The sequence below is a fragment of the Mustela nivalis genome (assembly GCF_964662115.1).
Source record: "Mustela nivalis genome assembly, chromosome: 10".
In the NCBI taxonomy this organism is placed as follows: Eukaryota; Metazoa; Chordata; class Mammalia; order Carnivora; family Mustelidae; genus Mustela; species Mustela nivalis.
In genome coordinates, this window is record NC_139029.1 from 30,387,278 (window position 1) to 30,414,105 (window position 26,828).

Here is a 26,828-nt window from a genome sequence, read left to right on the forward strand (position 1 = left end):
AGAAGGATCCACTATTATAATTGGAGACTTCACCATCACTCTCTCAGAAATGGACAGATCCAGCAGGCAGAAAAATCAGTAAGGATGTTTGTATACAATAGTATCATCAATCAACTGGATATAATTGATAGCTACAGGTTACATCACTCAACAACAGCAGAACATACAGTCTTCTCAAGCTCATATGAAACATTCATGAAGACAAAACATACCTTAACAAATTTATGGGGAATAGAAATCATACGGTGTTTGCTCTTAGTCCACAACAGAACTAAGTAAAAAAATCGGTAACAGAAAGGTAGATGGAAAATACCCTAATACTTGGAGGTTATACAACTTATTTATAAATAACACATGGGCCAAAGATCAAATATCCAGAGAAATTTAAATATATTTTGAACTAAATGAAAATAAAAATAAAACTTATCAAAATTTCTGGGATGCAGCAAAAGCCGTGGATAGAGGGAAGTATACAGCATTGAATGTAACATATTAGAAAAGAAGAAAGATCTGAAATCAATAATCTAAGCTTCTACTTTAGGAAAAAAGGACCAATTAAATCTAAAGCATAAGAAAAGAAATAATAAAAATTAAGGAGAAATCAATGACACTGAAAACAAGTCAATAGAAGAAAAAAATTATCAATGAAACCAAAATTTGGTTCTTTGAAACAATTACCATTAATAAACCTTTATAGGCTAAATTTTTGAAAAAGATGATACAAATTACCACTACCAGAAATAAAAGAGGGCATACCACTATGGATCCATGGTCATTAAAAGGATAACACAGGAATACTATGAAGAATTCTAGGCCCACAGATTTGATAATCTAAATGAAATGGACCAATCCATAAAATCTACAATCTGTCAAAGCATACAAGAAGAAAAATATAATCTGAACAGGTCTATATCTATTAAAGAAATTGAATCAATAATTCATAATCTTCCAAAATAGCAAGCACCAGATTCAGATGGATTCACTGGTGAAGTCTGCTAAGCATTTAAGAAATAAATTTTTCCTGTGGGGCGCCTGGTGGCTCATGGGTTAAGCCTCTGCCTTTGGCTCAGATCATGATCTCAGGGTCCTGGGATCGAGTCCCGCATTAGGCTCTCTGCTCAGCAGGGAGCCTACTCCCCCACTACTCTCTCTGCATGCCTCTCTGCCTACTTGTGATCTCTTTATGTCAAATAAATAAAATCTTTAAAAAAAGAAAAAGAAAGAAACTTTCCCCAATAAACTGTTTAGAAACTCTTTTAGAAAATAGAAGCAGAGAGGATGCCTGGGTGGCTCAGTGGGTTGGGCCACTGTCTTCAGCTCAGGTTATGATCCCAGAGTCCTGGGATCGAGCCCTGCATTGGGCTCTTTGCTCTGCAGGGAACCTGCTTCTCTCTCCGCCTCTGCCTGCCTCTCTGCCTGCTGAGCTGAAACCAAGAGTTGGATGCTTAACTGACTGAGCCACCCAAGCATATCACCACAACTTTCCATCATTATACTAGAAGTCCTGACTAATGCAATAAGAAAAGGAAATAAAACATATACAGATTGGGAAGGAAGAAATAAAACACTCTTTGTTCACAGATGACACAAATGTCTATGTAGAGAATGTGAAAAAATTGATAAAAAAATTCCTGGAACTAATAAGCAATTACGGTAAGGTTGCAAGATACAAGGTTAACATAGAAAAGTCAATTGCTTTCCTATATAACAGTAAGAAATGAGTGAAATTTGAAATTAAAAACACAATACTATTTACATTAGTACTTCTGAAGATGAAATACTTAGGTATAACTGTAACAAAATATGTACAGGACTTATATAAGGAGAACTACAAACACTGATAAATGAAGTAATAATAAAAAAAACCTCTTAACATACAGACCCTTAACTATAGAGAACAGACTGAGTTTGGTTCCAGAGGGGAGGGGGGTGGGGAGATGGGTTAAGTAAGTGATGGGGATTAAAGAGTACACTTATGATAAAATAAAATAAAATAAACCAAAATAAAAAGAAAGAGAAAACTAAATAAATGGAGAGACAGTTCATTCTCATGGGCAGGAGGACTCAATATTGTCAAGATGTCAGTTTTTTCCAACTTGATCTACAGATTCAATTCAATTCCAATCTCCCAGAAGGTTATTTTGTGGCTACTGACAAACTGAGTCTAAAGTTTATATATGGAGAGGCAAAAAAACCCCACTCTGTAATAGTCAACGCAGTATTAAAGGAGAAGAACAAGTTTGGAGGACCCAACTTCAAGACTCACTATAAAGCTGCAGTAATAAAGAGAGTATGAAAGAACAGACAAATCAATGGCACAGATAGGAAGTTGAGAAGCAGTCCCACACTGACATAGCTAACTGATCTCTGACAAAGGAACAAAGACAAACCAATAGAGAAAAACATAGTCATTTCAAAAGTGGTGCTGAAACAACTGGACAGCCACATGCAAAAAAAAAAAAAAGGATCTAGACACAGATCTTACACCCTTCACAAAAATAACTCAAAATAGTTCACAGACCTAAATGTAAAATTCAAAACTGTAAGACTCCTAGAAAATAAAATAGGAGAAAAATAAGATGATCTTAGGTTGACAATGACTTTTCTTTATTTTTTTAATTTTTTAAAGACTTTATTTATTTATTAGACAGAGAAGGAGAGAGCACAAGTAGGCAGGAAGGTAGATGGAAAGGTACAAGTAGGCTCGCTGCTGAGCAGGGAGCCCAACTTTGGGGCTAGATCCCAGGACCCTGAGATCATGACCTGAGCTGAAGGCAGCTGCTTAATTGACTGAGCAGTCACCCAGGAGCCCCAGTAATGACTTTTTTAGATATACCACCAAAGGCACGATCCATGGAAGAAATAATCGATAAGCTGGACTTATGAAAGTTAAAATGTTCTGTTCTGTGAAATACACAATCCATATAATGAGAAGAAAAGCCATAGAGTGGGAAGAAATATCTGCAAAAGGCACACATGATAAAGAACTATTTTCTAAAATATACAAAGAATTGAAAAAACTCAACAGTAAGAAAATGAACAACTTAGTTAAAAACTGGGCCAATTCTGTTAAATAGACACCTTGCCAAAGAGGATACACAAATAGCAAAAAAGCACATGCTTTTTCCTGTGTGTCATCAGGAATATGCAGATTAAAACAATGAAATACCACTACCCACCTATTAGAATGGCCAAAATCCAGAACACGAACACCATCAAATGCTGGTAAGGATGTGGAAAAAGGAACTATCATTCATTGCTGGTGGGAGTGTAAAACAGCTACTTTGGAAGACAGTTTGAACTGTCAAAACCTAAACTGTCAAAACCTTAAAAACCTAAACACACTCTTATATGATCCAGCAATCTCATTCCTTGGTATTTACCCAAAGGAATTTAAAATTTATGTTCACACAAAAACTACACATGGATGTTTATAGTCATTTAATTCATGATTACCCAAACTTGGAAGGAACCAAGATGTCCTTCAGTAGGTGCATAGATAAACTGTGGTATAGTCAGACAATGGTATATCATTCAGCCCTAAAAAGAAATGAACATGAAAAAGAAATGAAGAAAATTTAAATGCATATCACTAAGTAAAAAGACCAATGTGAAAAGGCTACATACTGCATGGTTTCAACTAAATGACATTCTGAAAAAGGCCAAATTAAAGAGATTTTAAAAAGATAAGTGGTTCCCATGAGTTAGGGGGCAAAAACAGTTGAACAGGAATTTTAGGGCAGCAATTTTTAGGGCAGTTAAACTATTTTGTATATCCTCTAATGGTGGATACATGTCATTGTACATTTGTGAAAACCCAGAGAATGTACAACCCCAAGAGAGAATCCTAATGTAAACTATGGACCTTGGGCATTAATGATGTTTCAGTGGAGGTTCATTACTTGAAACAAACGTACTTCTTACTCTGCTGGGGGATGTTGATAATGGAGAAGCCCATGAATGTGTAGAGACAGGGGTATATGGAAAATCTCTGGACTTTCTGCTCGATTTTGCTGTGAACCTAAAAAAACAGTCTCGCAAAAAAATTCAGAAAACAAAAAAGAGGACTTCATTACAGTCGCAAATATCCAAGAGTGGGGAAGTACAGTATAAGCCTTTCCTAAATGTATGTAAAATTCTTTAATGCTGAGCATTTTGCAGGGCTGGTTTTCCACCAAACACCCTTTGGGAAATGCCACTGGAGTAATGAATAATGATACTTTAAAAGTAAGATGCTAGACATGAGAAGCTCAATACAAAGTCTGGAAGACAGACTTAAGGAAGTTTTGGAGAGAGTTGAACGAAAAGTCAACAAGAATAGGGAGAAGAATAAAGAGGCTTAAGAATATAACAGGACAAGTTCAAGAGGTTCAGCATCTGAATAATGTACGCCAGAAGGAGTGCAGAGAGACAAAGAAGTGGGAGAAAACCACTGATGAAAGAATTTTTAAAAATTTCAAGAAACTAAAGAATGGATGGGCACATACAGGGTCCCGCGTGGCAGTGTCTCATCCTAGGCAAGACTGTAGAACAGTAGGGGTGAAGAGAAGCTTTAAAGAAAACAAACAGGAGGCACCTGAGTGGCTCAGTCAGTTGAGCCTCTGCCCTCGGCTTGGGTCATGATCTCAGGGTTCTGGAATCAAGCCCCGTATGGGGCTCTCTGCTCAGTGGGGAGTCTGCTTCTCCCTCTTCCTCTGACCTCTCCCATCCCCGTTCATGTTCTCTCTCTCTGTCTCTCAAATAAATAAATAAAATCTTAAGAAAAAAAAACAGCACAAAAACCCAAACAGGTGTCATATAAAATTAAACATGAAATCTTAAGATTTACATGGGAAGACAAAGACTGGGAAGGAGCAAACTGGGAATAATACAAAAGGGTGGTGAAGAAGATGTCAAGGAACTCCAAAGGCTTCGGAAGACTTCTTTTTGAGAGTTTGAAATGGACAGAATATATATTGTGCTTGAACACAGAGATGTACATAGTAGTAACAGAGCTTAAGTTGAATTATTAAGTATTAGCAAAATTAACACATAAAGAAATCTGAAACACATAAACACGTATGAAACACATAAAGATTTACTCTGAAAATAAAATGTGCAACAAAGGAAAAGTAATCATAATACATTACTTGGCTCAACTAAAAATAGCATTCTATAGATTTCAATGACAAAATACTAAATTTCACTTTAATTGAAATGATAATACCATGGTATTAAGATAGGGAGGTATATGTGGGTGGATAAGGAGATTAGTAAGAGTTAACTTCTAAAGTAGGTTGTCAGTTAAAAAATGCCTGAAGCATAAAAACAATACACATAAAATGTAAGCATAAAAACAACGTATGGAGGTAAATAAGACAATCGGTTGAATTAAAAGTGATTGCAGGGTCACCTGGGTGGCTCGCTAGGTTAAAGCCTCTGCCTTCGGCTCAGGTCATGATCTCAGGGTCCTGGGTTCGAGCCCGGCATCCCGCTCTCTGCTCAGTGGGGAGCCTGCTTCCCTTCCTCTCTCTCTCTGCCTGCCTCTCTGCCTACTTGTGATCTCTTGTCAAATAAATAAATAAAATCTTAAAAAAAAAAGTGGTTGCATGTGGTGAGAAGTAAATGACAGGGGAAAAGGGAGCCAGTTTGTTTTGTCTTTTGCATCATAATTCTTAAAAACCTGTCGTTCCTTTAAATTATGAGGATATAGATAACTGATAAAAAATAAAACTAACTCTTAAAAAGTATTGCGCAGGTAAAAAAAATGCAAGGGAGGTATAGAGGATACAGTGTGGCGCGCAGCTTTCAATCCAGGATAGCTTTTACTGTTACCATTTGAACGGTCTGTAAAAGGCAACTTCAACTAATCCTTCCATTGCATTAAGTGTGGAAACTGAGGCTTAGAAAGGGAAGTGAGATCAAGGTCACACAAAATGAGCCAAGGCCCAGGCAGAGGATGGCCACGCAATAAAAAGTCAATAAAACTGCCATAGTCTGGCCAGGAGCAGGAAACAGAGACATGAAGTAAGTTTCCACTTTTCCTAGGCTCTGAGATCTGAGATTCAGGCTGAGGGAGGGATACCAGCTTAGTGGCTGCCAGACGTAAATGGATGTACAACATTTAAATGGAATGGTGTGGCACAGTCATGAAGCCCCCATTGCTGTGGGACTTCCAGGTTCTGCTGAAAAGGCACACAGGCACCGTAGTCATATCTAGAATGATGTGGGAGACCTGAGCAAATAGACGGGCATTTGGGGGGTATGCCATGAAGTGGGAAGACAGACAGAATATTCCTACCAAGGTGTGTATTTGTTTTTTTCTTCCTCATCCACAGAGCTTTGGAGCAAAGGCCACTGTTCATTAATCTAATGACACTCTGGGACTAGGCAAACCCTGGAATTGGCTGGAGCTAGATGTAGATGATGTACCTGGAGAAATCATGTAGTAGGACCCTTACTAGAGCTGACATAAATACCACAGGAAGGCTATATGTGGTCTTTCATAGGTTATGTGAAGACACTAGAGTTGGCCTTCCCTTCAAGCTCTAGCGTTCTAGAATTTGGGTGGAAACATACTTAAGTCCTACGGAAAAGACTATGCTAACTTCCCCAGGGACCATTCCCATACCTTCAACTTCTCTAAACAAGGTGGAGGACCTGCAGAGTAATCAGAGTAAGGTTTCACACATATATCTCTACTTTTCAGATAAGAAAGGAGCACTGGTCTTTCTAGCATTCCCCTGGGGAGACTGCGTATCTATTCCAGTGGTGTAGCTCTTTTTTAAGTTATCTTCCCAGATGGCTGGTTTATGAAATGGAAGCAGACTCGCATGGCCCCAGTTGACTACCTGCCCACTGCAGCCACCACATTGTACCTTGAATCACATGTTCATTGGTTGTTCTCCAAAATCAAGTTCACTCTCATATTAATAAGGTTTGCCACCACCGATGATGTTAAAAAAAAAAAAAAAATCAGCCAGGGCTTTGTTTGGGATTTTATAGGTTAGTTTTTGCTCTCATCAATCTCCAGCTATGGAGGTCCTGAAAAGAAGGCGGCACTCACTGGGAACTAATGGTAACTCTGGATTTCAGTTTTGGTGGACGCTCCCTCCAGCTTTCAACAGACCTTGCTGAATTCCATTCTAAAATGTCAGCCAGCACTCTGCACCTTACTGTCCCATGACTTCTTCAGGAATGATTTTCTAGAAGTTGTGAATTTCTTGAAAAGTTTAACATTGAAGAGAAAAGATGAAAAAAATGGAATTCTTTCGATTTCAGCTGCTCATGAGAGGACTGAATAGCGCCATGGTCAGTGCCTCTCCTGCTTAATCAGTTGCTGTGTGCAGGGCCAGTAGCCTTTAAGAGTTTTCTTCCTCATCTGCTTGGTCCCTTGAAAACAATGCACAGGGAGAAACCCAGAAGCCCCTCGCCTGCTCTCGCCGGCCCTGTTCCGGTCACATGCTGCTCAAGAGGTTTGAGGTTCACAGCGAGCACATGTGGAAGGTGCTCCTGTCTCACCTCCAGGCCTCCCTGGAGCACTTCACCCAGGAGTAGCTGAAGAAAGTCACCTTGCCTCAGGCATCACCCGGCCAGCAGGGTACCAGTGGTTCCCTTGTACTGGTTACTCTTCACAGCCTAAGAGCGCTGGGCTCTCTCCTGGGACCAGGGGTGATGGTGGGAGGAGAAAGAACCAGCAGCTTCGAACGCACTGCCTCAAGTTCTACGGAAACTACAGACCCTTCCTCAGAAGGTGACTGATTTTCTCGACTTGGTAAATTTCCCACGAATGGAATCTCATATGTAAAAGGGACCTCAGAAGACAGTGAAAACTTCCCATTAAGGCCTAAAAAGGCTGAAGAGCGACCTTACTAGCCAAAAGAGTCTGTAACCAAACCATCAATGTACCTATTTGTCCTACAGAAGCCTGCGCTGCTGTCAAGTCTCTGCTCATTAACTGATGCTGAGGAAGAGACGTGGGGTGACAGCCCAGCAGCTAAAATTCTGAGATAAACCTGGAGGTGGAAACACGGCTGTAAGACCTGTTACCTCAGGGGAGCAAAAGGCCATTCTTACTCTGCTTCCACTCACTGAAGAGTCCAAGCTTTTGAAATCAAGTCTACCTCTAAAGACCAGTCTTATACAAAGTGCGGATGAGCCAGACCAAACCAAGCCACCAAAAGTGTCACAAGGAAGGAGGCTTAAGGTTCCATTAGAACTGGGTTTAGGAGAGTTTACCAGTTCAAGTAAAAAAGAAGCCACTACAAGATCCTACCTTGGACTGGCTTGTTGATATGATCTCAGAAATGAAGCCTGTAGCGACTATTTTTATTTTACCTGAATTGAGGGCAGAGATGATGGTTCCCAAGGATGATGTTTCAACACTGATGCAGTTTTCCTCAAAATCTGCTGCAGCAGAAACTACTGAGGAAGAGTCTGAAGCCTGGGAAGGGGAAGGGGGGCCAAGCTAGGAAGACAATGACTGGTGACAATAGGGACAGTTACACTACAGGAAAAAGGACTCCTTTAAGGAAAAAAAACCACATCAAATGAATACCTCAAAAGCTGGCTCTGCAGACAAAACCCCTAGAGTGTCCTGCTCTTGCCACAGCAGGAGCTCTTTTCCCAGTCTGTGCTAACTGAAGTGTGCGCCCTTGAGGGCCAGCCAGGAGCCCCAGGCGGTGAAGTGGCTCACAGCCCTGGTATCTTTGAGGAAGAGCTGTGTGCCTTTGACTAAGAGCTCTGTGAAACTCAAGTGGCTGTGGAAAGGCTGAATTACCCCCAGGAAAGAAAGAAAAGAATCACAAAAAGCCAAGCTGATTACCATAATTTTGTGCCACCTCTTTAACAGTCAGAAGAGTAAGCTCTACTTTGAAATAGTACTTACAGAAAAAATTCTAGCTATAAAATATCTCAATGATTTTAAATTGCTAAGGTCTTCCTAGGCAGCTTATTGGTTTACAGTTGTGCTGTCTGAGTGAATAGCCCTGTGGAAAGGTTCCTAAGGAGAAATAACTCTGACAATCCTGTTTCCTAAATATCTGGTAAAGACTATTTTCACGAGAAAAAAAAAAAAAATCAGAGCAGTTGCACACGTATTTGAGTGGTGGCAGGATTATTGTGATGCTGGAAGGATTCTGGAAGGGATCAGTAAACAGGGAGCTCCCGGAACTGGAAAGGATGCATATTAATACAAACTGGAGGATGGAGGTTCCTGGTGCTGGCCCCACCTCCACCCCACCCCCACGCCCCAGTTCCCCAACTCTGAGATCAGAGGACATCTACCCAAGTTCGTTCCATTGTTTTGAAACGATGAAGGTTTCTCTGAAACTATTTCAAATGCCAGAGATAAAACATTTGTTTAAAGATTGGATTTAGGTTTACAAATGGATGGGTTTGGGGGGTGGGTTGCTAACTACTAGTGTAAGACAAGAGAAAGGAGATGGGGGTGCTGGGGCTTGTGGCAGCTAATACATGATCTGCTCTTACCTGTGGGGGCCTGCATGGCTGAGCTGGGGATGGTGGCAGCATCTTGGGGTACAGTGCTGGTATCCGGTTCAGGGGTGCTGGTTGTTGGTGAGGTGGGTGGTGGGTTCAGCAAAGTCCGAGGCTTCCTCTGTCAAAATGGATGGGGAGAAGTTTGCTACCTGTGACAGGTAACTTGTCTTCTGATTCCTTTCTTCCTAGCTCTCAATTCACCCATGAGATGGAAATATCTCTGTGGATGGGGCTCTTGTATCTTTGTTTTCCACACAGAATCTTGCCTAGAGCTTTACCTATAGTAGATACTTAGTAAACGTTTTCTGAATCTGCATATAAGATTCTGGACTCCTATCGAGCCAGAGCTTAACTCACAGTCTTTTATATCTTTTATACTAGATTCAATATTATCATTTGAAATACCAGGTTCTTTATCAGTTGGGCAGGCAAAAGCAAAAAAGGAAAAAAAAAATGCTGAGGTTTAAGCCTACTTTGACATTATTTTGTACTTTGCTTCTCTCTTTTAAAAAAGGGAAACGTCCCTTCCCCTAACTGCAGACTCCTTCTTCTACCTACCTCTTCAGCTCAACTGCCATTTTTCATCTTAAACTTTATATTCTACGGTCTAAATCTCTTACTAAATTACTTCTCTAAAAACCCTGCAGCTTTACCTGTGCCATTCCTTTAGAGTAATAAACTGTCCCTTCTGCCTGGAATGCCCCCCCCCCCCTTTAACTTTATTCATATCTATTTATCCAGGAAAATTTTCTAGATTTCCTCCACTTAGTCTCTTTTGTGCTATGTCTGTACTTTGTGTTGCATCTGTCACAATGTACTGTCATAAATATTTACATACTAGTGTCCTCTATTAGCCTGGAGCTCCTTGAGGGTCTGATTCTGAGTACCGCTCCTAGCATGGCAATCGCCATATGATAAGTCTCAATAAATATTTCCAATGAAGCACGCAGTACAGAATACCAATATTGAGGGAAGTAATAAAAATGATTTGAGAAAGATCTAACATCTCTATGCTGTTCAGGGTAGTCTCTAGGGGAGAAAGATCTCAGAAGGTTCTTCCCAAGAAATAGTTTTCTAAAAGCCATTCTGAAAGCAAGGAAAACGTAATTATCTCTGAGATCCAGAAATCCCTTTTTTACTAAATGTCCCATGTAGGGGCCACTGCTGGGAGCTATATAAACCTGTCTGGCTTCTAGGAGAATATTATCTAAAGCAATAGCACCAGTGACAGTAGGTATAGATACAATGGCCTGGTCTGTGAAGTTATCATGCAAACACTTATGAAACATTCAAAGCATACATGGGACAGGGACACTTCCTCATTTTTTAATTTTTTTGATACTGCTAAAAGTCAAAGTCTAAATAAGCAAGGAGTTAGGGAAGAAAGGAAATAGCAGTTCAACTTCACAGAGCTGGTGGTAATTCCATGGGGTCCCTGAAGGAACAAGCCTGGTGAGTTCAGTGCCCAAATATTGTAGCAGAAAGCAGAAAGAAGGAAGGCATTTCTGTTTGAGATAGGTGCATTTACATGTATTATATCTCTTCATATATTACCTCATCTCTATTTTATTGGCGAGAAAAGGGGCTCAGAGCCTTATTCAAAGTTTTCCACAGTCACACAAGTGGTAACAAATGGAGATGAGGTATAAACCTGTTTGTCTAGCTTTGAAGCCTCTGCTCTCATCATGAGACCACTTTACTCCAGAAAGAAACAGAAGGGTCAGAGTTAAGTGGAAGGTATAGACATTTATAGAAGTAGGCAAAAGTACAGGAGGGAGAATTAGTGAGCCAAATACCAGCCCATAAAATATAGGATAAGATGAGAATTATTGTTTTCAAGAGGGTTGGAAAGAAAGGGGATTTTGGTTATTACTATGTTTAGGACTGCCTGAGGAAGCAGAACAGGGGCAATCGTAGAATCATAGTGTTTAGGTTTTGAAGGATCTTAAACGCCACTTAATCCAACCATCCCTTTCCTACTTCCCTCTTCCTGAAAACATCCATCGCATCTGAGTCATCCAGCCCCTGACAAAATGCCTCTAATGATGGTATTGACAGATCACTCCCTTCCCTCCTTCCCTTTCTTCCTTCCTCCCTCCATTCCTTTCTATCTTTCTTTTTGGCAGATCATTACATCCGTTTTGTGATACATTTAACTGTTCCTTTTATGTTGAGACAAAGCCTGTCTACTTGAGTTTCTACTTTTTGGTTCTGGTTTTGTCTTTGAAATGTTACAAGTTTTTTTTTCCTCTTTAATTGGATCTCCTTAAAATGTCTTCATATCATCAAAAGCCTGGCTTCTCTGGCCCTGGAATCTTTAGGGCTTTCAGTCTCTCTCCATAGCAGAAGAATAAGAAGAGAGTAGTGGAGATAAAAATGAACCAGGACCTGGGTTAGGGGTTAGATCAGGAGCATATGTGTTACACAGAAAGATCTGGATGTGCCACCAAGAATTCAAAGCCAATAAACAAGAGATAATCTCAATTAGGACATCATAACTAAAATCATCCATCCATCCTGCATTTATTGAACATCTCCAAAGAGATTGAGATGGAAGACACTACAGGAGAAAAAGAGAAGATCAAGATTAGGTTCTTGACCTTGAGGAGCTTATATTCTAGAAGCACTGAAGTCAGCTGAAATTAATAAACAGAACAAAACCAATTAACCAACCAACCAACTAACCAACCAACCAATCAAACTTATGGAAGAACTCATGGCATCAGAAAGGGGTGTCCAGGGAGAACTAGGTATCATTTCCATACTGAAACTCAGGTAGTCTAGTTTGGGAAGGAGTTGCAAAGAAATCCCTTAACAAAAAGTGAGTGGAGAAGGTGATGCTAAAGGAAGCCATAGAGAAATAGCTGAGGAAATTTTTAATCAATGGTTTCCCTAGGGAAGACATGAATGAAGAACTGGTCATGACTAAAAGGTGGTACTTGCAGTTAACAGTGCTCAGTGAAGCTTGACTCAGCAGTCTTTTCCTGCATGAGAGGTTAAGTGTTATCTCCTTCAGGAAATGTGGGAGAGTGCCTGTGGTACCCATGTCAGGGCAGCAGTGACGTTGAAACTAGAACATCTAGAGCTCTCGGGCCTTTGTTGTTTATTAGCTATGTGACCTTAGGGAAATCATTTAATATCTCTAAGTCTTAAATTACTTAACTATTAGATAACATTAACACTACCCATCTCCTAAGTTTTGTGATCATCATGTGATATGTATGTGAAAGTGTCTGATACAGAGCCTGATACTTACTAGGTACGCGGTAATTTTCTTTCTTTCTTTTTAAAAGAAGGGGCAGGGATAGAAAAAGAAATACATTTATAGAGTCAGGTTTCTGTTTCTGTTCCTGCGCCTGGGCATCTACTCTGGATAGGTTAACGATTAGGAGCAGGGTCCTCCATCTAGGGAAGACATTAGACCAGAATTCCCTCAAATGTGAGTAGCTTTCAAAGTCAAAATTTGTTTCTTATCCACACCATCCTATCTCTAATATTACCAACTCCCAGTTAAGGAGATAAGCAGGGATGACAATTTAGGAAATTCCTGTTAAAAGCATACACAAGGTGGAAAATAGGGCCAGACATGCCCCTTTCCAAGATGGATGGATACGGGTGCATTACCCCTTTATAACCCTTTATCCCTTTCTAGGAAACCCACATTTTTACCTACCTTACTGCCAGGTTTGGGACCCCTCTTCTTTGGGAATTTCAAAGGTTCAGCTGACTTGGATGGGGTAGAGATGGGGTGGGGAATTAGGGGCTTGGGTGTCCGGCCCCGCTTCTTTCCTGGTTTACGCCCCCTCTGCCCTGGTTGATGGTCCAAGACAGTTTTGGTGCTGCTGTGGAGGCTGGGCTTCTCAGTGTTCACATCAGATGCAGGATAAGGATTCTTTGGAATCACAACTGCAAGAAAAAGACTCATTCTATCACCCCCTCCTCCCAACTGCATTCCCATCCCAAACAGCAGGGGTGGGGGTGGGGTAGGTGGGGTGGGGAAAACTTGTTACTTCTGCTTGGGTAATTTTATCCCAAGAAGCTGGTTTCCTGGTATCTGACCTAAATGTTAGAAAATCTCAGAGGAGAACTGAATTTATATTGGTTAGAACTGGAAGTTTTAATTATTTCTGGCAGATGCAGAGAAAATATTAAATTTTTCTTCCCAAGGCATCTAGTTAAGGCATATAAACAGAATCATAGGCTCAGAGACAGAATGACTTTAGAAGCCTACAATCCCTTCCTGCTAAGAATGCAGATCCAAGGCTTAGCAGAGGAAATGATGCCTTCTCTGGGTTATACAGTGAACTGGGATAAGGACTTATGTTTTGACAGTGGGCCCTGACAAGCAAGTTAGGCATTTTCTACACCAATCTACTTAAAATTTTCATGTGATTATTGCAATGATAGTGAAACACATGGAAATACATACATCTGACAGCATCTCTCCCTAGTTCAAAAGTCTTTGTTCCATATGACCTTTAATGTAAAGTCCAAATTCTTTATCCTGATATCCAAGGACTTTTGGTACCTAATCCCTGTCTTACTCTGCAGTTATGCCTGATGTCATTTCCAGACACACACCTCCACTGTGTTCTAGCCCACTTGTTTTCTGAACACCAATTTATTCATGTATATTGAGTTCCCTATTCTTCTTTGTCAAGAAAATATCAATACTCAGATTCCAACTCTCAGCTCCAGGGTCACCTCCTCACTGAGGTCTTGTCTGACCATTCCCCAACGAAGTCAGTACCACCCTACCTCCAAAGCATTCTGGAGACATCTATGTTAGGGTACTTTCAATTTTACTCCCAACCATTCATCTTCTCCTTAAGTTGAGAATGCTTCAAGGTAAGCACATCTAATTCATTCCACAAATAGTTACTGAGCACTTAGTATATGTTAACAAAACATAGTTTCCACTGTGATGGAGCTTACCTCCTAGTTGGGGAGACAAAAAACAGACAAATAAATATACAGTATAATACCAGGTAAGGGTTATCATGAAAACTAAAGGAGGGTAAGGAGAGAGAGGGGTGAGGAAAGTTCTCTTTGAGGAAGTGACATTTACACAGAGGTCCCAAATGAAATAAAGGCAAAGCCTAATGAAAACCTGAGAAAAGCGCCTCTTAAGTAGAGGGTACATAACAAGTGTGAAGATTCTGAGACGGGAACATGTCGGGGGGGTTGAGAAATGGTAAGGGGGTCAGTTTAGCTAGAAGTGAGTGAGTAGAAAGGAGTGGCAGGGGATCAGGTTAGAAAAGGAGTAGCAGGGGTGCCTGGGTGGCTCAGTGGGTTAATGCCACTGCCTTTGGCTCAGGTCATGATCTCAGGGTCCTGGGACTGAGTCCCTCGTCGGGCTCTCTGCTCAGTGGGGAGCCTGCTTCCCTCTCTCTCTGCCTGCCTATCTGCCTACTCGTGATCTCTCTCTCTCTCTCTCTCTGTCAAATAAATAAATAAAATCTTAAAAAAAAAAAAAGGAGTAGCAGTAAGATTGGGTAGGACTCTGCAGATGGTGAAAATAAATCTGATATTATTCTAAGTATGAAGGGAAGCTGTGTGAGAAGAACTAGGGAGACTGGCTTATAAACTAATCACAGTGCACAGTTAGAGGGTAATAATGCTGCTTATGCGTCTAGGCAGAATGTAATAGATTATGGCAATGCGGTGTTGCTAATGCACAGTAAGGAAAAGTCAGGTACATTCTTTGAAGAGACACTGCAGTGTTGTAGAAATCACAAGGACTAGATGAACTGGAATTCCAGACATGAGTGGGGAAGGCTTCTGAGGTAGCTGACACTGTTTTCTTTCCTGAGGACATTTGCCAGTTTGGGGCATGAACTGAGGATCAGGTGTGGTCTGTGCAGAAGACCTCTACTGGAGGAGAGAGAAATCCAATAAGTTGTTGTGACAGATCGGAACTTGAGCTCCATATGTGTGGCCAATTTTCCCCATGGGACACTTGCTAAGTTCTGAGCCTGCACATTGGATATATGAAGCTAGGCTGAGAGCTTCTACAAGGTAGAATGAAATCTCCTTTAATCTTGTGGTTATAGGGATAAATAAGGTCCTATTAGATGGAGGAGGTCTACCTCAAACACATATCCCTTCTCCAAGAAAAATGCCATATTTTGAAATTGTAAGGAGTAAAAGGTTAAAGAACTAAACCCCTAACCTCTAAAGGTAGGATAATCTCTTGCAATTTTTCAGGACTGAGAAAACAGACAGACCTATTAGGTTCTCAATCAAGAGCCCCGAAGGCCCACACCCAAGAAACAGGTATAAGCCACAGATATAATCCAGAACTGGACTAGCTCAATCCATGATTAGATTGGGAGGAATAGGCCCTCATCCTATTAGCAAACAGAGGAAAGAAGAATTCTTTCTAATGGAAGATATTAGCTGGAGCCTCAACAGTTCTTTTATATAAAATATCCAATATATCACAAAAAATATTAGATGTAAAAAGAGGCAGAAAAAGTGATTGGTAATCAAGAGAAAATACAGACAATAGAAGGAGGTTCATATATGATCCAGATAATGGAACAGAGACTTTAAAATAATCATAGTTAAATAAAAAAAATCATAGTTAATATGTTTAAAAAAGTAGAGGAAAAGATAAACAAAATGTAAGAGAAGATAACACCCACAGAAAACTGGAATCTATATAAAAAATTAAATGAACATCCTGGAATTAAAAATGTAACATGAGAAATTAAGAACTCATTGGATGGATTTAAGGGAAGACAAGATCCATCAGAAGAAAGGATTAACGAACTTGAAGAAAAATCAATAGAAAACACCCAAAGTGAAGCAAAAATATAGGGGAAAAAACCAGATTAGGGCATTAGAGACCTGTGGGCATAGTCAATGGATCCAAAATATGCATAACTATAATCCCAGGAGAAGACAGAATTAGGCAAATGTAATATTTAGAAACCAATGAAAGAAGAGCTCAGCAATCTACAAGCAGCAAAAATCCCCCCCCTCCAAAAATGTCCCTCAAACTAAAACAAGACACATAACTGTTAAAATGCTGAAAATAAAAGATAAAATATAAATGAAATGAAAAACAGAGAATTTTTTTTTTTCATCAGAAAAAAGAAGCATTACTCTTACAGGAGCATCAATAAGACTGATGGCTGGGACGCCTGGGTGGCTCAGTTGGTTGGACAACTGCCTTCGGCTCAGGTCATGATCCCGGAGTCCCGGGATCGAGTCCTGCATCGGGCTCCCAGCTGCATGGGGAGTCTGCTTCTCCCTCTGACTTTCTCCTCGCTCATGCTCTCTCTCACTGTCTCTCTCTCAAATAAATAAATAAAATCTTAAAAAAAAAAAATAAGACTGATGGCTGACATCCTAACAGATACTACAGAAGTTGGAAGCAGCAGAGATATATTTAAAGGGCTAATATATACAAATTGCCAACCTAGAGTTCTATACCCAGTGGAAAAAAATCCTTCAAAAATGAAGGTGAAATAATATTTTTCAGGCAAATCAAAACTGAGAGAATTTGTCACTAGCAAATCTAAACTACAGGAAATAAAAAGGAAGTTCTTCCGGCGGAAGGAAAAGTAATCCCAGGCAGAAGGATGGAACCGAAAGAAATAAAAAGAGCATAAAAAGGGCAAATAAAAAAGTGCTAGATACAAAAGAATTTAGAACAAGAACTGACTAGAACAAAAACGTGTACAATGATTTGTAGAGTTTATAATGTATGTATTAGTAAATTATATGAAAGCAACAGCACAGAGGATGGAAGGAGGAGACAAATGCAGCCAAACTTTTTAAAGAATTTTGCCATTACTTAGGCAGTGGTTACAAAGTACTTATTTAAAGAAGACTCTGGTAAGTCCAGGATACATATTTGCACAGGATAACTAGTTAAAGAATTACATAAGGGCACCTGGGTGGCTCTGTGGGTTGAGCCTCTGCCTTCAGCTCAGGTCATGATCCCAGGGTCCTGGGATCGAGTCCCGCATTGGGCTCTCTGCTCAGCAGGGAGCCTGCTTCCTCCTCTCTCTCTGCCTGCCTCTCTGCCTACTTGTGATCTCTCTTTGTCAAATAAATAAATAAAATCTTAAAAAAAAAAAAAAGAATTACATAAGAACGTATACCTAAAAGCTAAGGAGAGAGAAATGGGGTAATAAATATACCTGACTAATCCAAAAGTCAAGAAAGGAAGGATAGAGAAATGAGGAAGAACTCAGACAAAGAGAAAACAAAAAGCAAAATGCAAAATGGTTAAATCCAAATTAATAATTATATTAAATACAAGTGGATTAGATAAAACAATAGGAAAAAGTTAACATTCTGCACCAACCCTGCCCCCCAGTACTCAATTATATCTGTTTATAGGAGGGCCTTGAAATATAAAGACATCTGAAATATACCACAGATAAAAAGATAAAAACAAACAGATGGAAAAACATATACTCTGTAAACATTAATCAAAATAAAGCTCATGTGACTATATTAATATCAGACAAGTCAATCTTTAAGGCAAAAAGTATGACTAGACTAAAAAGGAATATTTCATCAAGATTAAATAGTTAAATTTACATAGACCTAATAACACAAAACATATAAAGCAAAAGTTTAGGTAACAAAGAGGACAAACCAACAAATCCAGATTATGAGTTGGAGATTTTAACATAATCTCTCTCAGTAACTGATAGGTTAAAAAGTTGAAAAAAAAATCAGTAAGGATAGGAAAGATTTGAATAACTCAGTTAACTGACTAATAGCATAAATAACCAATTAACCAACCAACTTAATTGATATCTATAGAACACTATACTCAGTAAGTATAGAATGCATTTTCTTTTCAAATGCTTACATAATATGCTGAGTGAAAAAGCAATCCTGAATAAAGTTTGAAGAACTGAAATCATACAGAACATGTTGTCTAACCACAGTGGAATTTATTTATTAATTTATTTGTTTCGTCTCAGCCACAATCTTCAACATTTTTTAGAAAATTCTATTGCTTTGGTGTTTAAAAAAAAAAAACTTTTATAATCACTCTATATTCATAAATTCTAATCCAGCAGGAAGATAAACAAGTTAGTGCGTTCAGCTCCACTACCAGTAACACAGAAATATTTATAGCTCTGAAAACAAAGATCTGCAGGCAGGATCTTAAGAATTTGAAGATTCTTTTGTGCCAGCTGATTCAATTTACATATCTGCATTCATTTACTTATTCTATTCACTGCTTAAAAACTTTACGTTAATATAGTTAAGCATAAACTATGTGTGGCTTTTTTTTTTTTTAAGATTTTATTTATGTATTTGACAGAGAGACACACAGCGAGGGAGGGAACACAAGCAGAGGGAGTGGAAGAGGGAGAAGCAGGCTCCTGGAGGAGCAGGGAGCCTGAAAGGATCCTAGGACCTTGGGATCATGACCTGGGCTGAAGGCAGATGCTTGACGACTGAGCCACCCAGGTGCCCCGCTATGTGTCTGTCTTATAAGAGAAATACAAAGTGTCAAAAGAAGAATCTTTTTTTTTTTCTTTTCTTTTTTAAAGATTTTATTTATTTATTTGACAGAGAGAGAGATCACAAGTAGGCAGAGGCAGGCAGGCTCGCTGCCGAGCAGAGAGCCGGATGCGGGGCTCAATCCCAGGACCCTGGGATCATGACCTGAGCCGGAGGCAGACGCTTTAACCCACTGAGCCACCGAGGCACCCCAAAAGGAAGAATCTTAACATTTTTTTTTTGCTTTGATATCTTGTGGCTTTTTTAAAAAAGTTTTTATTTGAGTATAGTTGGCACACAGTATTACATTGGTTTCAGATGAACAACACAGTGATTCAACATCTCTACATGTTATGCTATACTCCCAAAATGTGTAGCTAACATCTCTCACCATACAACACTATTATATTATCATTGACTATACTCCCTATGCAGTAGCTTTTATTCTTATGACTTATTTATTCCATAAATGGAAGCCTGCACCTCCCATTCCCACTTACCTAACCACAGTGGAATTTAAATAGGAACCAGTACCAGAAATTTAATTAGAAAAACCCCAAATGCTAAGAAACTAAGTAACATATACTTGTAAATTACTCAAATACCAAGGAAATAAGAATAGAAATAAAAAAAATTCTTTAAACTTAAAATTCATGAAAATATGACAGATTCAAAGTGTGAGATTTAGTTAAAGTAGTGCTCAGAGGAAAACATATAGCTTTAAATGTTTGTATTAGAAGAGGAGAAAGGTTAAATATCAATGATCTAAGCTTCTATTTCATAAAGCTAGGAAACGAACAGCAAATTAAACAAAAAAAGTAGTGTAAGGAAATTATAGAGATGAGTACATGAGTCAATGGAAAAAAGAAAGCGGACATACTACAGAGAAAATCAACAGTCAAAGGTTGGTTCTTTGAAAAGATAACCTTTTAACAAGTCTGATTAAGAAATATAAAAAGACAAATATCAAGAAGGAAAGAATGGATTTCATTATAGATGATTCAGGTATTAAAAAGATAGTAACGAGACATCATATATAACTTTATGCAACTACAACTGAAAATTTAGATGGAATGCACAACTTCCTTGAAAAACTGGCTTATTGGGACGCCTGGGTGGCTCAGTTGGTTAAGCAGCTGCCTTCGGCTCAGGTCATGATCCCGGCGTCCTGGGATCGAGTCCCACATCGGGCTCCTTGCTCCGCAGGGAGCCTGCTTCTCCCTCTGCCTCTGCCTGCCATTCTGTGTGCCTGTGCTCGCTCTCTCTCCCTCTCTCTCTGATAAATAAATAAATTTTAAAAAAAAGGTGAAAAACTGGCTTATTAAAATGGACAGAAGACCAAACAAAATATAAAGAGTTGTATACATAATAAGGAAACTGCAATTGCAATGAAAAACTTTTCTGCAAAAAAAAAAAAAAAAAAAAAATTCCAGTCTCAGATGCCTGATTGTACAAAACCTGTTCAGATAAATGGAAGAGGGAACACTCCCCAACTCATTTTATGAGGCCAACATAATTCTCATGCCAAAACATGACAAAGATATTACAAGAAAGCAAATCTATAGACTGATATTGCTCATGAACACAGATGCACAATCTTAAAACAAAATATTAGCAAATTCAACCTGGCAATTTATAAAAAGGGTAACATATCACGACTAAGTGGAATCTATCCCAGAAATACAAAGACTGCTTAACAATATAAAAAAAATCAGCTGGGGCGCCTGGGTGGCTCAGTGGTTAAGCCGCTGCCTTCGGCTCAGGTCATGATCTCAGGGTCCTGGGATCGAGTCCTGCATCGGGCTCTCTGCTCGGCAGGGAGCCTGCTTCCTCCTCTCTCTCTCTGCCTGCCTCTCTACCTACTTGTGATTTCTCTCTGTCAAATAAATAAATAAAATCTTTAAAAAAAAAAATCAGCTGAACTTACCACAAAATCAAAATAAAGAAGAAAACCCACATAACATCTCAATAGATACAGAAAAAAAGCATTTGACAAACTTCAATACTCACTCATCATAAAAAAATCAGCAAATTTGGAATTTCCTTATAGAAAAGGTCATTTATAAAAAAAAAATCAAGAGGCCAGCATACTTAATGGTGAAATATTAAACACTTTCTTACTGATTTATGGAACAAAATTAAAATATTCACCATCACCACTTCTATTCAACATTGTATTGAAGGTCAATGTAACAAGGAATGAAAAAGAAAAGAAAGCTACAAATACAGGTTGTAAAAAACAAGCATTATTTGCACATGACATGACTTTTTATATCAACTGTACCCTTTTCAATCTACAAAATCTAGTAAAATAAAAAAATGAATCTAGGAAGGTCACTAGATGTAATTCAATATGCAAAAATTTATTCTATTTCTATATATAACAATTAGAAAATGAAAACCCCAAATCAAATATTCAGTGAAAGACACGTAATACATCCACACTAAAAACCATAACACACTCTACAAGAGATTAAAGAAGATTTAGATACCACTTATCATCACACTCATGGATCAGAAGACTCAAGTTATGCTCTCAATTCTCATCAAACTGACTTAAAGAGTCAATGAAATTCCAATCAAAATCCCAGCAGTTTTTCTTTAATGTGCATATGTCCAAACTGACAAGTTAATTCTAAATTTTATTAGGAAATGCAAAGGATCTAGAATAGCTAAGTCAATCTTGATAAATAACAGCAAAGCTGGAGGGAATGTTTGCAACATTAGATATCAAGGCTCATTATAAAGATAGAGTACTTAAGACATGTGATCTTGGTGTTGAGAATAGTCAAATGGATCAAGGGAATAAAACAGAGTCCAGAGATAGACCTATAGATACAGTCATCTTATTTATAATAAGGGTGCCCCTGTAGTTCTGTGATGGTGGTCGAGGAGGAGATCACTTCTACAATAAAATTGTGGTGAGTCAAACAGATATCCATATGGAAAAAAAACGAGACTTTAACCCTGCATTTCATATCAGATACCACAATTAACATGAAGTCTAAAACATCCAACTTTTCCAAGAACATAGAAGGCACTATCTTCAAAACTCTAGGGTAAGCAAGATTAAACAAACAGGTCACACAAAACATTAATTATAAAAAGACTGACATATATGACCTCAGTAAAATAAATTCTGTTCATCAAAAGACAACATTAGGAAAATGAAAAAGAAAAAGAAATCTAGAAAGTGGGAAAGGATACACAAAACATATGTCAGAGAAGTAATATCCAGAAAATATAAAAAATTTCTAAAATACGTAATAAAAAGACTGACAATCCAATTTTCAAAAGATGAGACTTGAAGAACTAGGTCACAGAACTGAACGTAAAAATAGCAGATAAGGATATGAAAAGTTACTAGTTATCAGTATAATGAAAATTAAAATTACAAGACACTGTATCTCCACCAAACTGCAGACATTAAAGGACTGACAGCACGTGTAGTGGCGAGGAATATGGAGCAACCAGAACTCTTGTGCATTGCTGATGGGAATGTAAATCACTTTGAGAAGACACTTAGCTTTACACTCTCACCCAGCAATTCCACACCTGGGCATATACCCAAGAAGAACGAGGGGCAAGACCACCAAAAGACATGTACTAGAATGTTCACAGCAGCATTTTTCAGAAGACTCCCTGGGAGACATCACAGGCATTATCTAAAAGTCTGAAGATGTACATAATCTATGATTCAGCAATTCCAACCTTACGTATAAACTCCAGAGAAACTCTTGAACATGTATACCTCAGATATGTGTAAATGTATGCTCATACGTGTCACTTGTGATAACTGAAAACCTGAAATGATCTAATGTTCATTATTAGTAAAATGCACTTAAAAATGTAGTTTTCAAAGTATGATCTGGGAACCTCTTCGGGACTTTGAAATCCTTTTGTGTGTCTGGAAGATGAAAACTATTTTCATGCTACTAAAACAGTATCTCCTCTTTCCACTCTCATTCTCTCACAGTGGAGTTTTCCAGAGACTATGTGGTATCATCATTCTGACAGCTAATGGATGTGTACTTGTATATTCTTCTGTTTTAAAAAATTCTAAGTTTTTATTTCTAATACAGTGATATGAAGAACCTCCATAAATAAAATCTCTTTGGGGTGTTTAAGGATACCAAAGTTTCCTGATACCAAAGGGTTTGACATCCACTGACCTATAATTATAATCACTTCCTTGCCCTGTTTTTCCTAACATGCTTACAGGAAAAGAACCGCCTAATTCTCTACCTATTCCACACCCAAACCTGAGTTACTGAACATGCCAAATATTTAAACTGATTACTCTAAACCCTAAGATTGTCCCCTGTATCTCTAGTAAGACCAGAAATCGGACTAGGCAGGAAGGTAAGGGATTTACTTTGGAGTTCCTGCCATCACATGACAACGTGCCAAGTTCCTAGCAGAGACCCAGCACATGTCTGTAGAAAAAAAGAAAACAGATATAAGAGATGAGCTGAACATGTCTTTACATGGCCTTCCAACAGTCAGAACATAGTTTTTCCTCCTTCTTCTCTTTTCTCTTAAAGCTAGACAAGAATATCCATGTTGCCAGCTGTCAAAGAGGTTGAACTCTCTGGCCTGAAAGATCTGGGCAGAAGAACTACTCACAAGTTACATTTAATAGTTCAAAAAAAAAATCAGAGCATGCAGGTCATGTGTGAAAAGCTAGCACTGAGATTAAAGCTTCATACTAATTTAAAAGCTTTTTAATAATGAATAATGGATTTCTTAAGCTATCCTGAGGGATTCCAGGATTTGGAAGTTCTTCCCACCAGGAAGCCCTATTTTGCCACATTCTAACTTAATTATCCTACTTGGGGAAAAAAAAATGGAGTGATGTCAGGGGACTGGGGATCTAATTCTAGTTCTGTCTCTTATGGTGTGACCTTGAGTCTGTCATTTAAACACAATCTTTTCTTATTTTTCCAAATGTAAATAATTAAAAAATTTAATGACTGTCCTACTTTGGAGAGAAAGATCAGAATATTCTCCAACACATTTTGACACTAGTAAGTGCAACAGAATTACACTCTTAGTCAATAAGCCTTTGACAAAATTCTTGCACATTCATGTGGCCTTTGTAACAAACCCGTGAAGGTAACATATCATCCTCCTTTGACATTTAAGGACAGCAAGCCTCAGAGACGTGATGGTGGCAGAGCCAGGCAAGATTCTAGTCTCTGTTGTCTTCAGGGCACACATTCTGTCACGTAGCCTAGGAGGAAGGAAGCAAACTCTCTTTCTTCAGGAGCCCAGAAGGGCTCTTATGTTACTCTTATGTTAATTTGTTTGACCATGAGTTGAAAATTAAGTAAATGCTGAATATCAAGGTTTGCCAGTTATCATGGTGAAAACCCAACACCACTCTTGTCCTTAAAAAAGCACAATGTTGAGAAGGTTAGTAACCTTTACACAGTCAATCACAATTCAGTGGGTGTGGACTCAGGTAGAGAAGGTACAAGATGAACCCAGAACACAGTGGTCAGAAAGTAGTGGGGATGCTCAAGGAGTGATGGAGACATATCAAGAGGGCACGGGAGTCAACTTCAAGGGGCTTCCACTGGCCAAATCTGGGAAAAGTTTGAACATCAAAACAAATAATGGTAATAAATTATGAATGAATCAAAAAAGTGTGGGATCCTACTGATTAACTAATGCATAAATAAAAAAACACAGAGAAGGGAAAGTTGTTGCTTATAGTAGAACCCCAACTGACAAACGTGGAAGAAGTGAGGGAACTAGAAAGTAGCCATTTGGCTATTAATTCAGGTGAGACTCATCAACAGATGCTAAAACTGTGGGGTGAAAATTTGGTGAGACACAGGATATTTACTGTCTCGAATTATTTCTCCAAAAGATGATTAATTAATTACAAATGTATGAGGTGAAGAAACTTAGTAAATACCACTGGGACCAAGTAACCAAAGTTACTCCAGTAATGGGACAAACAGATTATCACGTGTCTCCAAATGTGATGCTTTGAGAAGAAAGTCACTTCTAGAACATTAATGTCAAAAATGTATGACCTGAATCTGATCATGAGGAAACATGGGACAAACCCATTTGAGACCCAGTCTATAAGATAACTGGACAAATATTTATAAAGAAATATTGAGGTCATGAAGAGATAAGGAAGAATGATGGAAAAACTGCTCCAGGACTAAGAAGACATGACAATTAAGTACAACTCATGAACCTGAATTTTCTTATCCCAAAAGGTCATTAGTGGGACAGTTGGCAAAATATGAGTGAAGTTTATAGCTACTGGTATTGTATTGATACTAATTTTCTAGTTTTAATAACATTAGAAGGTCTACAGATTAGCTCTAAATAATATATTAATTTTCTGATTTTAAAAAATATATTAACTAATCCCTACATCCACTGCAGGGCTGGAACCCGGAGATCAGGAGTTCTACATTCTACCCACTGATCCAGCCAGGTGCCCCTAATTTTCTGATTTTAATAATGGTACTATGCTTACAGAAGAGCATGTCCTTATTTTTGGAAAATATACACTAAAGTCTTTAATAGTAAAGGGTCATTATGTATACAAGTCATGTGTCAAATGGTTCAGAAAAAAAATATGTATTTATTGAGAGAGACTACTAATGCAAATGTGACCAATGTTAATATTCAGAGAATTCTTTATACTCCTGTTATAATTTTTCTGTAAGGCTGCAATTAGGCCAAAGTATTACAAGAGATTCATTAGTGTGGTATGAAAATGTGCATGTACACAGGGGTTATAAGAACCTGGATGAAGGAGTGACTAACTCTGCAAGGAGGGGAGAGGGTGCAAGGGAGACAGGCAGGTGATACTTGTCAGGCAAGATTTCAAGGTGACATTTTAACAAATCTTTGAAGAATAAATAGATCTTGGGAGAAGGGCAAAAGTGGAGGGTGAGCAAGGGTACTGCAAACAGAGGAGACAGTACAGAGAAAGGCACAGAGTGGTAAAAAAGCATGGTTACATGAAGACCCGTGGGCAGTTGTGTGTGGCCGAAGTCCAGGAGAAACAGATAAGGTTAGAGAGAGATGCTGAAGCCAGCTTGAGAAGAGTCCATATGACATTTAAGGAGGTCTAACATACAAAGACTCTACCAACAAGACACAGGGTGGGTCCTATGGCCCTCCATATGGCAAAGGTAAGGGTGAGGTTCATTGCAAAGGCAAAAGCACATCTAAGGCAAGATGGTAGTATGTAAAGTTGTGTAGAACTGGTCTCCCCTCCTTGATAAACTTCTTTTGATCTGTGTGCATATGTGTGTATCTAGTCCTTATTCCCTTGGCGAAAATCATGACTAATAATGTTGCTAAAAGGCAGACAAACTGTTAAGACCACGAATGAATAAAAGTAGTTTACAAATGGGTGTCCCTTAATGATGGAGTTAAATTTGCTTAAAAGGAACTGGCATTTATTTTTTAGGCACTTACTGTGAAAGAGGCAGTACGGCAATGCAGATACCCATCATCCTCCATAACATTTACTAGGGTGTATATGACCCAGTACATACTGGCAGTTAAAACAATGGGCTTCAGAGCCTTGTCTATGAAGTAATAATAATAATTCTATTATCACTATTATTATTATTGTTATTATTTCTAGTCAATGCATGAGGCTACTGAACTTGAGTAACTTGGCCAAGGCCACGTAAGTAAAGGCAAGGCTGGAATTCAAGTCCAGAATGTCTAACTCTAAAATCCTTGCATTTCCATCATACCACACAGCTTTCCATCATACCATTCACTCATCCAGCAAACATTCTGTATCAAGAATAAATTATGTGGTAGGCTCCACAGCATGAACCAAGAGTGTAAGCGAACACATTCATCTCAGATGGTGGTAACTG

The 26,828-nt window shown here is 38.7% G+C and overlaps 1 protein-coding gene and 1 pseudogene across 12 annotated transcripts in view; one reads left to right on the plus strand and one right to left on the minus strand.

Moving 5' to 3' along the window:
- The window catches only part of SCMH1 (Scm polycomb group protein homolog 1), a 170,412-nt gene that overhangs the window by 28,048 nt on the left and 115,536 nt on the right, over positions 1-26,828 (minus strand). For 9 of the 11 annotated variants that reach the window (XM_082687115.1, XM_082687114.1, XM_082687113.1 and 6 more), the window contains 2 exons: positions 13,151-13,383; positions 9,469-9,595 (listed from right to left, as the gene is read on the minus strand). The exons of 1 other annotated variant lie outside the window; for it this stretch is intronic. In XM_082687115.1, the coding sequence (XP_082543241.1) occupies positions 9,469-9,595; positions 13,151-13,383 (360 nt within the window). The remainder of the gene's footprint in view (positions 1-9,468; positions 9,596-13,150; positions 13,384-26,828) is intronic. One more of the 11 variants, XM_082687112.1, reaches the window with a different exon arrangement.
- Positions 3,188-7,740, plus strand: LOC309842469 (protein-associating with the carboxyl-terminal domain of ezrin pseudogene; annotated as a pseudogene). Its single transcript has 2 exons — positions 3,188-3,225; positions 7,097-7,740. The product of its transcript is annotated as a protein-associating with the carboxyl-terminal domain of ezrin pseudogene (transcript).